Source organism: Stomoxys calcitrans, chromosome 5 (genome assembly GCF_963082655.1).
Source record: "Stomoxys calcitrans chromosome 5, idStoCalc2.1, whole genome shotgun sequence".
In the NCBI taxonomy this organism is placed as follows: Eukaryota; Metazoa; Arthropoda; class Insecta; order Diptera; family Muscidae; genus Stomoxys; species Stomoxys calcitrans.
Window position 1 is genome coordinate 48,934,070 of NC_081556.1, and position 12,655 is coordinate 48,946,724.

General features: G+C 31.1%; 1 protein-coding gene across 1 annotated transcript; it reads right to left on the bottom strand.

The window, feature by feature from the left end:
* Nucleotides 1–2,277: 2,277 nt before the first annotated feature.
* On the bottom strand, nt 2,278–12,097 carry LOC106085870 (cyclin-dependent kinase inhibitor 1B). Its single transcript, XM_013250314.2, has 3 exons — nt 11,104–12,097; nt 10,588–10,991; nt 2,278–2,549 (listed from the first exon to the last, which is right to left on the bottom strand). The coding sequence occupies exons 1-3, from the start codon at nt 11,250–11,252 to the stop codon at nt 2,389–2,391; spliced, it is 714 nt and encodes a 237-aa protein (XP_013105768.2). The 5' UTR covers nt 11,253–12,097; the 3' UTR covers nt 2,278–2,388.
* Nucleotides 12,098–12,655: the final 558 nt, after the last annotated feature.

Sequence of the window (12,655 nt, forward strand, 5' to 3'; positions counted from 1 at the left end):
ATTTTGGGATTTGTTGATTTAGTTTGAAATAAATAGGGCAATTATTAACCAAAATGAGTAATTTCCTGGATTCTAAGAAAAAGAACTTATTTTTGTTTTAAATCATCGATAAATTAGACAGCTGGCATTTATTTGTATTTTATTTTCGTGCAAAAATTGACAAAGCCTTGAAAAAAATACTTCAAAAATTTCAACTTTTTTTTAAAGTTGTAAAATTTTTTTTAAACTTTTATATTTTTTCAAAAAAAAAAAAAAAAAAAATCAAAATAACTTCATTTTGCAGTATGTGTTATTGGCAGCCCATAACCCAAAGCTATTCCTATTAAATACAAAATTTGTTCTGTTTGCCGGTGGTTTTTGTTTTACTGAAATTTCTAACAACAAATGCATTAAAAAATTAGTGCGGACTTAATGCAAAGAATCTCATCTCCAAAGGCATTTATAGCAGCCTTAATGCATTGAATTATTTGTATTTTTTTGTTTTTATATGTATATATTTAATGTAATATTCTTTTTTTTTCGAATTAATAAAAAAGTAATCAAACTATAAAATAGATAAACATATAAATTAAGGAAAATAAAAGGCTCTGCCTACAAAAAAAAAATTATACAATTTACAAAATATGTGTTGAGGGAGGTAAGAGAAGGAGATAGTGGGGCGGGGAGTTTATTTTACAGAAAACATTGTCTATTTGCAAGTCTTTTGAAAGACTTGTAAACGAAGATGTTTTATTTTGTTAAGAAGGGAAAGCAGAAAAAAATGTTTGGAAATTTAAAATAAAATACCTCAAAAAATTTAAATTTTTGCAAAACTTGATTTAAATGTAAAAAAAAAATGTAAACAAAAATACATGTAAGTTAACATGATTGTTGGAAGTCTGCTTTTTTAAAATTAGTAATATTTTTAGAAAAATATTAAAAATTATTTGGTTTTTACACAAAAAAAAAACAATAGAAATATAAACATGAAAAAAATTCAATGTTTGTATTTGAATTGTTTTTATTATATATTTTTTTTTATATTTTAAATATTAAAAAAAATTCCTGAAAACAGTTCAAATTTTCTTTATGAAAAATATTTTTTTTCTTTTGCTGGGGTATACCCACATTTCCAGGTGGTTTTCAAAGTTAAAAAACAGCTGTTCGAATGAATTAAACGAAGGAAACTTTTTGCTCGAATGACACAAATTTGGCGAGTGTGGATGTTAGTCAATAAAAAAATTTTAAAATTTTTTAGATAGTTTTTAAAGATGATATTTTTCTTGTTTAGATGGAAATAAAGCTTAAAAGGAGGTTAGGACTGAAAATAGCTCAAACAAAGGCTTGTCAAAATCAGCTGATTCTATAGAAATAAAACAGCTGATTGTTGATAAAAAAAAAGCAAATGAAAAGGTTTAAGAAAAATGCCGAGCTAATTAATCTTTGATTTGATTTAAAGGAAAATTGGAAGAATTTTTGACTTTTGCTTTTCCAAAGTTAATTTCTTTGCATTGGACATTTCATCATAGTTGATAAATAGCAAAGGCAAAGAAAAAATAAACAAAAAGTCTCTGGAAAATCAAGCTAAAAATTTTGCAATTTTCCTAATAAGGACGGCCAAAAAGAGGCAAGGGAAAGTAGTTAAAAGATCTGATTAATATTTCTCCAAAAAATAAAAGGAAAAGATACAGAATTTTCCTTTATTTTATAAAAAAAGAGAAATATTTTGACCAAAGCTTTTGCTTTCGGAAAAAAAGAAAGGAATTTTGTGTAAACAATGCTCAACTTAAATTTGGTCTCTTATCAAAATTCATTCATTTCAAGCATATGGTTTGCATTACAACTTCAAAATTTTTCGGCAATGAGAGTTAAGGCGATAAAAACTTAAAAAAGCAGGAGTTTTTGTTCAAAAATGCCTTATCAGTTATCAAGCATAAAATAGCACAGGGGCTAAGGAAAGGATGGGTAATCGACTTACTTCTAAAGAAATTTACTTAAGACTAGTAAATTATTTAATAACTACAAAATATAGAACTTAGTTTATGGCATTTAGTAAAGTTTAAATAGGATTCTTTTGAAGTTTTTCCCGCAAGATCTTCTAGAATTTTGCTTGGCGCAGAAAAAAATAAAACTTTTTTTCCACACAAGCCTTTAGGAAAAACGACATTGGGAAAAGTTTTGTGTTAGGGTAGGTATGGATTATCACGAAACTTTTGTTAGCACTAAATTTTGTGTATATATATACATTTGTGTATATAGAACTTATAAACTATATATAGACTATGCCATCTATATCTGAAGAAATTAATTATGGAAATTGCAATCATGTTTGTGTAATTTTCTTAAATAAACTAAGAATATGCTAGGCCAGCAGCTTTGGCTTTTTTTTCAAAAGGCCTTTTGATGTGATTAATGCTGACGCGTTCTTAGTGAGAAATGCGCTGTTATGCTATTGGGATTGTTGACATGATGCTGCACAGATGATGAGGAGCCCGATGAGGTGCGCATACGCTTGGCGGGGGAGATTTTTTTGGGGGTTTGAGCCAAACGCTTGCGTTCCTTCATGTATTCTAAAAAGAAATAAAGACAATAAAAAGTAGGGCATTAGTTTAATGTTTATATCTCAAAACAAAGGAAAGCTAACATGTGTTGGTGGGATATGATAATACTACATTCAAATCCAATAAGGACCTCCTGCAATGTCACGTTTTATAATCGAATATGAACTAAAACCCAAAGGAAAAAATTTTAAAATCCAATTAGCAATCACAAGTGAGTGACCTCCTGCCAAGCTGCTACACTAAAACAACAACAGGACACAACACACTTCACCACTTTAGCATTAAAAAATCAATAACACATGACATGACTCATACCAAAGAAAGGAAAGGAAAGGGCGAAAGAAAAGGCAAAAAGAGCCAATCAGCTACTAAAGACCAAGAAACATAACCCTCGAAGGTGGTTTATAGAAATGGCAATAAGAATAATGGTACATGCAGTAAGAATTAGGCAAAATGCAGTAAGAATAAGGAGGTGTGGTACTTATAGGATAAAAAAGTGCTATAAAAGAAGTATTACCCCTTTTAAGTCATTTATTATTCAGATTTATTTTCTGAACTCCGGAGTTTGTTTTTGAAAAGATCTCACAAAAATTTTTTTAAACGGGTTTTGTATACCTTAAAAATATTAAAATATGACATACACCCCACTCCTATCCTTACTCCCCCAAATGTTCCTGCACTCTACATATGTTTGTCACCCCGTATCGTTGTTATTCCCATCCCTTGGATGAATAAATGAAAACATTGTCATTTTTCATATAAATTATCCATGTCATGTGTTTGCCCTTCCATTCATTTCGATCAATTCGTATACTTTTTTCGTTTATTTGCGATCCTGTTTTCAACCCTCTACGTTGCTGCATCCCCCTTTTTAGAAAAAGGGACCAAAACATAAATTTTTGGCAAATGATTTTCCAACCTACAATGAAGAAAAAAGGTGATGTTGGGTCTTAAGTTAACAGGGTATTCACTGTTTAGTGGCGCTAGATGATGGCACGTGTTTAGCACGCAGAAGGACCAGAAAATTAATAGAAGAGAGAGAGAGAGAGGAAGGACATTTTGAGTAGAGAGCAAACTTCATACAAGACAGATAGAGCTCAAGATCATGGGGTGACAATTTAAGGGAAACTAAGAAAAAACAAATAAAAACTAACAGATCACATAGTTCTGGCTATTTGATGATCGATCTTTTAAATTAAGACGGTTTGGATGAAAAAGACTTTTTCCGACTCAGCTTTAAAATAAATTGTGTAGACTTCTAAGTCTAAGCAACAAATTGCTTTTTTGGTTTTTTGTTAAAAACAACTACCTTCGTAATATTCATAAAAAATAATAATAAATAAAATATATAAAATTAAATTTCACGATATTGTTGTTCGAAATTTCATGAAATATAAAAAATAAAACAAAATTAGATAAAAATAATAGAAATTTTTGACAACTCCTAGTGATGAGTTTGGGAAATCGCGATCTAGAAAACCAGTCAAATGCTATTAAAAAGCAAAAACACATTTTCTGCCTAACTATAAAAGGATTTTGCTTTTCTATCTGTTATAGAAACAGATCACCCTTTGGTCTACAGCTGGACTACATACGATTGTATAAAAAATATATAAATATGTTTATAAAAACAAAACGTTTTGAATTTGTTGCAAAAAACAAAATTATGACAAAATAAACAAAATAAATTAAAATAAAACAAAAAAAAAAATAAAACAAAAATGAAATAAAAATAATAAGCAAAATAAATTAAAAAAATAAAACAACAAAAAAAATAAATATAAAACAAAAAAAAAATAAAACAAAAATGAAATAAAACAAAAATGAAATAAAACAAAAATGAAATAAAACAAAAATAAAATTAAACAAAATATATTATACCAAAAAATGCAACAAAATAAATACCTAAAACAAAAACACAATTAAAAAAAAAACAAACAACAAATAAAAAAAAGCAAACATAACAAATAATTAAAAAATTAAAAAAAAAATAGATAATGAAATAAATAAAAAATTAATAATATACAAGAAATAAAAAATAAATAAATAAAAAACCAATAAAAAACAATAAATATAAAAAATAAAGAAAAATGAAAAAACTAAGAAAATAAAAAAGTAAAGATAAAAAATATATAAGAAATAAATAAAAAAAAATAATAAAAAAATAAGAATAAACAAGAAAAACTTAACACTTTTTGTAACATGTTCGTATGTACCACCTAGTTCGAGCGTTGATATTTATACCAACCACACGTCGTCTATTTTAAGTGCATTTGAGTCAGCAAAACCAAACGATATTTTAATTGTTCTCGGAGACTTTAATTTACCAAGTATTAATTGGACTTTTAGTCAAGATAGTAATGATCTTTTGCCTACTGCAATCAGTGAGAGTACTAACCAATGTATTGGTCCATTATTTGGTTCCGGCTTGTCACAAATTAATAATATTCACAACGTTTTTGGTAAACTTCTTGACCTTGTATTCGTAAGTCAACCTCACGACATTTTTGTTTGTCCATGGGATCCTTTAGTCCACCCTGAGGATAGATATCATCCCACCATAAAAATTCAAGTTCCCTTATTGTTATGCTCTAGTGACTCTGCTAATTCTTATTTAGAGGAGACAAGATATTGTTTCTCCAAAACAAACTATAATCAGATGAATTCATTTTTAAGATCGATTGATTGGTCTGTACTTAAATCACTAAACTCACTGGATGAGATGATTGAAATGTTTTATTCTATTTTGAAAGATGGATTGTCTATAGCTGTTCCGAAGATGATTAAATGTGGGAATACTGGTCCTCCGTGGAATTCGGCTGCTTTATCAGGATTAAAGAATAGAAAGAATAAGCATTATAAAAAGTTTAAAAAAAGTGGTTCTTCTTTGGACTTTGTAAATTATTCAGTCACAAGATCGGAATACACCATCTTAAATAGAAGACTGTATCAGGGCTATATATCGAGAATGAAGAATGAATTGGTATCCAACCCGAAATCTTTTTATGGATTCATAAAGTCTAAGCGTCGATCTAATGATTGTCCAAAGAGCTTACATTTTGGATCTGATGTTGCAGATGATGATACTGGAACTTCCAATATATTTGCATCATTTTTTAAAACTACCTACTCTGATAATGTATATGATTCCACTTTCCAATATCCCTACTATATTGAGGAATTCTCAACCGTTACTATTCCATTATTGGATATTACAACGGTGTTGGCCAATTTAAAGAGTCTAAAGGACACAACGGTCCCAGGTCCCGATGGAATCCCTTCATGCATTCTTAAATACTGTGCAGAGAATTTTGCTCTTCCTCTCTCTATAATGTTCAATAAGTCCCTGGATACTGGCTATTTACCACCAATATGGAAAGAATCGTTTATTGTACCTTTATTTAAATCGGGTAGTAGAATTGATGCATCGAACTATAGAGGAATCGCTAAACTGAATACAATTCCTAAATTATTTGAAAAAATTGTGACTGAGATATTATCCTTTCAGGTCTCATCTGTTTTTTGTAAATTTCAACATGGCTTCCGGAAGCATCGGTCTACAGTGACGAATCTTTTAGAGTTAACTACGATTGTAAATGAAGGATTTAGAAGACGATATCAAACTGACTGTATTTATACAGACTTTAGTAAGGCTTTTGATAAGGTCAATCACGAATTACTGTTGTTGAAGTTGCATCTTATGGGTTTCTCCAATGCGTTATTGAAGTGGATAAGATCATATCTAATGGGCAGAGCTCAGATGGTGAAAGTAGGAAATGCTATTTCTGACAAGATAATTGTGACATCCGGTGTTCCTCAAGGAAGTCATCTTGGACCGGTCTTATTTACATTGTTTATAAATGACCTGCCCAGCGTGATACATCGATCAAAGGTTCTAATGTATGCAGATGATGTTAAAATTTTCTACTCTTTTAATGAGGAAGCAAACCAGTGTATACTGCAATCCGATCTTAATGAGTTTTATAAATGGTGCAATGCTAACTTGCTAGAACTAAACACTTTAAAATGTAAACATATGTCTTTCTTTCGGCTGAGAAGAATTGATACGAGTTACTATTTGAATGATTGTATGGTGGAGTATGTGGACTCTATTCATGATTTGGGGATTCTGTTGGACCACAGGTTGGATTTTAGAAAACATATTTCCTTAATTACGAACAAAGCTTATAGAAGTTTGGGATTTATCAAGCGTTGGAGTAAAGAATTTTCAGATCCCTTAGTAACGAAACAATTATATATTTCTTTTGTACGTTCTACTTTGGAATATGGGTCCATTATATGGGATCCAGCCTATTCCATTCATTCGAATGCGATTGAGTCAGTTCAGAAACAATTTCTTTTATTTTGCCTTAAGGGGCGTGGCTGGGACCCTCGGGCTCTACCATCGTACGAATACAGATTAAACTTAATAAAATTACCAACATTAAAAAGCCGACGAATAATGCTGAATGTTACTTTCCTTATCAATATAATGCAAGGCAAAATAATCTCCGATTTTATTCTGAATAGAATTTACATAAATGTTCCCTTAAGGCCATCCCGAAACTATCAGCTATTTCAAATAAATTATTTCACATCAAACTATGCAAACAACGACCCTTTACGCCGCCTCTTTGTTGAATTTAATAAATTTTATAGCCTCATCGATCTCTCTGAAAAACGTGATTCTGTTAAAAGAAAATTAATACTTCACTTAAACACATAGTTTTATTTATTTTGAATCTAAAATATGTATATATTCGTAAATATTTAGCATATAATTTAGTCTGTAAGGATTATAATCTATAGACTTAAGAATAATAATAAAAAAAAAAAAAAAAAAAAAAAAAAAAAAAAAAAATAGATAAAATAAAATTAATAAATAAAAAAAAAATTAAACAAAAAATAAAAAAAGTAAATAAATAATAAAAATAAAAAAATTAAACAAAATATATAAATAAATAAATACAAAAAACAAAGTAAGCAAAAAATTAAATAGATAAATAATAAAAAAAAAAACAAAAGAAAATAAAAATATAAATAAATAAAAATATAAGAAAAATAAAAATAAAGAAAAATAAAAATATAAAAAAATAAAAATATAAGAAAAGTAAAAATATAGAAAAATAAAAATATTGAAAAATAAAATAGTGAGATGTTTGTCCCTGTTGCTTAATGGAATGCTCATAGGGAAATATGCACTTGAAATAGTAAACATTATGTTCGTTTACGGAAGTTATATGTATGCTTAGTATGACTAGTAGTAGCAGTGCGACCCCTCTTTGGAATAGTACATCACAAATGTCTGTTTTTCTCGCCAGGCTTTGGACCCATGCGTTCAGCGTCACAGGTCGACGTGCTAAACTCTGCGATACGTTGGCCAAAGTTTACTATTGCCTAATATACATATTTTTAAACTTTAAAGATTATCCTTATATTCAATGGTTATACTATTGGCTAATAATAAGCTGGGATGTGGTTATTATATTTCCCCTTCAAAACAAAGAAATGTTCACTGATCTAATAAAAGTGAATCTCCAATACTGTCAAAGTCTCTGGTAAGTACACATTTTATATAACAAAAGCAAAAAAATCTGCTGTTCGGTCTTTGCTCATGGCATCATTTACAATAGTACTTGCAAATATGGAAAACCTTCTTTCATTCACAAAATGCGGGCAATTATACGACAATAATAAAACAAATCTTATTTTGAGAATCATAACAATAAAACCTAATGGATACGGGTCAATTTGAAACAAATAGTTATTTTTGGGGGGAGACTCAACTACACGAAAAAGCCAATTTAGCAGCCATAAATTAAAATTATAAAGAAAAAGACAATTTAGTAGCCCGAAGTAATAACTAGGTGCACTGAGAGGAAAATATATAAAAACGTGTTTAAATGTGATTTGAGAAACAGTAAGAAACAGTTTGAAAAAAATTACAACTTTGTGTAACATAACTACATGATATGTAAATATTTTTGTTAGTGACTTCTGTTTTTGAATTTTGTTGAATAAAAATTACTTGGTATGATTTGATGGCTAGTTTTTTTTTAATTCTATACAAGAATTTGTATACTAATTTTAAAAGTAAAAAATTATTTCTGAGGATTAATATCTCAAACCGTTCTTGTTTAATAAAAAAATAAGAAAAAATATTTCTTTTTATATTCAATCGCAAACTGAATTTTAGGCTTAATATCTAGAATCGTTCTTTACTGACAAACAGAAAAAATAAGTCTGCAAAAGATTTTCTTTTACACCTCTTGACATGTTCTATCTCAATGATCTTTGCATATGTTACAAAAATTGTATACAGATTTTCCTATACTTGCACATGATAAGGGCTGTGAGCATGATGACAGTTTCCCAGCTTTTCAAAACATCATGTGTAGGGAGGAAAACCATATCCAACAAACATCTGTTCAAAATTCTGATATTTGGAAAAGTTCTTCCAACAAGATCATTACCTCAAATATCCATCCATCACCACATCTATCTAGCCTTACAAACAACCAGGCAAACAAAATGCACATGAACTATAAAAACCTGAACCTTTGAATATGGGGATGATTTCCTTACTAAAGACTGGCTCACGCAAAACTTTAATGTGGCATGACATGCGATTTAAACCGAAGAGGGGAAGAGGGTAAAATATCTAGGAATAAAATGTATAACAGGCAAAGGTAAAGAGAAGACCTGGAATTTACATTTATGGGGGTTCATTTTATTCCAAAAAAAAACACACACAGCTGGGTTGATTTAAAAAAAAGAAAAAATCACTTGTGCTTTAGATTTAGATATTGGACATACAAAATCTGTAAAACAACCCCCTCTGCGTTGAATATGTGATCATGATGTGATTGAAACCAAACAGGAATTGGTAGACACAAAAATGCCAAACCCTTCAATTATCCGTAGTCGGCGGAAATGGAACAAATTCAAAAGCTATTAAATCAAAAACCACAAAGGACAGAAAGGAAAAATAAAGGCGTTCTTAAAAAAAAAAACAATGAAACCTTACAGCAGGCTTAACGCCTACACCATAACCTAAGAACAAAACACCCCTGCTTTCTAAAGCATATCAGGTTTGTTTAAATTTGACCGTTACTAAAAACAAAACTTGGCTATGACCCGAAGGGAGATTGGTTGCTTAAAGTATTGAACATTATCGGAAAAATGTATGCCATTGTATGGGAAACTTTAACCTACCACCCTCTCCTCAACTAAATACACCATTGACCACCAATCAATGAGAAATGTAACGTGCGTTTTATTTCCCACACTTTTGTGAATAACAAAAGGGAAACATTATTCAATATCCTTGTTTAATTGAAGGTGTTTATTCGGACCTTTGAAATACAAAAAGGAAATTGGCTTTTATACTGAACATTTCAAGCCTGATTGACAAGGACAATGTGTGGGAAATGTTTTGAAGGAAGTTGCGGCAGTAGAAAAAAAAGGAATTCTTAATAGTAAAGAACGGAGGAAAACTTAAAAAGGAATAAAGGTCTTTAGAGAGTTTAGTCTAAAGGCTATGTTGAAGGAAATCAATTTAAACATTAAATTGCGAACACAAGGTGAAAAGGTTTAAAAATTTCAAAATAAACCTTTTGCAGAAACAATATACAAGGCTTACACATTAACAAATGTCTCCTAGGATTAGTAAGGGACAATCCAAGGCAGGCAGTTGTACGTACCGGATTGAGTCCTTCATCGGCAAGTACTGCCGCCTCAGTGTACAACACACTGCTACAACAACAACAAAATGAGTAAGGGAAAAAACATATTTTTTGCCTTTTTATATTCTCCAGACATACCGTAAAATAGATCAATGTATCAACGTGGCCCCTTCATCTATACAAAACAAGGGACCCCATGAAACATCCTAAGTTTATTTCCCTTCAAAGTTTTAAAATTTTCTTCAAATTGTAGCTTTAGGCCAGTTGTCTGCCAATCAATCCTGAAAATTATTTCTTTCATAACTTCTAACACCAAACTAGCCCAAAGTGTTCCTATTTTTCTAAATATTTTTCATATTTACCTGTTATTTTGGGCTGTCTCTTGCGCAAATGTGTCTTGCGGGGTACCAGCACACAGGCCTCAACATTATTGGGACCGGCGGGGACTTTGAATTCGACCATTGATTCATCCTGACTGTCATCGCAGGAATCTGTGTCGGTCACCGAGTTTTGGGATAAACTCAAATTTTCACGTTCAGCACGCTCATCCATTAACATTTCCAAGCTGGTCTTGGGTGCAGGGGTAGGGCGTACATGGGCAGCGCGGGTCAATGTGTACATTTCGGGTGCTATATGACTCTCCTGTGAGGAGACACGTTCCCATATGTACTGGCTATTGGCGGACAAAGGAGAGCCAGAACGAAAATCAAAGCCCCATTTGCGGGAGGCACGTTCATGACACTTTTCCAATTCTTCATTGAAGAGTCTACGTAGGGGGGAGGAAAAAAGTAAACAAAAAGGACAAAGGGTTAGCAAAAAATTGGTTACACCCTTGGTTTTCTTTTTGTGCATCTTTCACCGCAGGTACATGTACTTACTTATTAGTCTCAATGGGATTTGCTGGACCAAAGAGGTCCCTTTTGATGCGATTCAATTGGCGTCCACATGTCATATTGCTGCGTATAACTGCTGCTGGACTGTTGCTGATTTTACAAATCATAGGATTTAGTACACGAGCGGCCGACATTTTTGTATATTTCTTATTGTTTCAACCTTGGGGCTAGATGATTATATGGCTTTTGCCTCAATTAACTTTCAATTGTTGCACTTGGTTGGGTTTGGTTGTGGCTCATCTATTAGGTTCGTATATCGTTTCTATTATTTTTATGATGTTTTTACGTTTTTGCTTTGCGTTTTGCTGGAACTGTCAAATTTTGGCGCCAAAATCACTGACAATTTTGCCCCAACACTTAGGCAAGTGAAGCAAACACTACGAGAGAGAAAGAGCAAAAGAGCTTTGCTCCACCTTACGACGCGTACAGTCTTTGCTCCAAACAAACGCACTTCGGGCAAAGTGCCAAAGTAGTTCGGTAAGTGTGGCTGCTTTGCATGCAATTGACACACAAATAAAGTGCAGCAGCCTTTTTTTTGTATAAAGTTAAGCAGCAACACTGATTTATTTTTATAAACAAATTGTTTTCGTTTTGATACAAAAATATATTTTATTTTTCTTTATCAACTTTTGTCTTTGTTTTTCTAATTTTTTTCTTTTATATGCACCTTTCAAAAAGCTTTAGCTTTCTGTTTATATTCTCTCATATTCAATAGCTTTCTTCTCTCTATCTCCCACTTGTCACTGAAATTGTTTTTACCTTGCAGGAAAAACAATTTCTCAACACTGTAATTGTTGTTGTTTGTGTTTCTTTTGCTTCAATTTATTCTTATATTGTATCTCACAAAAGCGTTAATTAAGTAATTTATATAAAATTCAATTCATTTCGTTATTGGTTATTTATTTATTTATTAAACAAAAATCCAAAATGCGCAAGAGTCTACCAGTTTACCGATGTTAACTCTGTGAATAGTTTCTCTTTACTAAATGACCAAAATGCATGAACGCAAGACTTCAGTTCGGACGAAGCAGCAAAGAAATCAAAAATACAAAAACACTCTTCTTTCATCCCCAAATAGAGAGCAGCACAAAAGCAAGAGCGAGAGTGCTTCGAAAACAATAACAACAAACATGGGTGAGTAAATAAAAATTTCATCAAAGTAATCGGTATTCGCAGCGCAACACACAAGGGAGGTTCTTAATACATAGCAAAGTATACACACAGCGTTGGAGCCTTGGGTTTGAGTGATTTTAAGACAATAGGAATAAGAAAAAAAAAAATACCAGGTAAACAAACAAGATATGCTCAATATAGTTATTCAATAGCAATACCACCGTACAACATTAGACCAATTTGAATTCACGCTTGTATGAATGGAGTAGGTTTTTTTGGTTTGCCGGTTGGCTTTGTAAGGCATGGTTGTTTATTTTTGGTAGTAATGAGTTAGTTAAATGTCGTTTTGACAAACAGTGGAACAATAAAGGAACTAATGATCAAAAAACAAATTTGTTGATCATTTTAAAGTTTGATCTTGTCC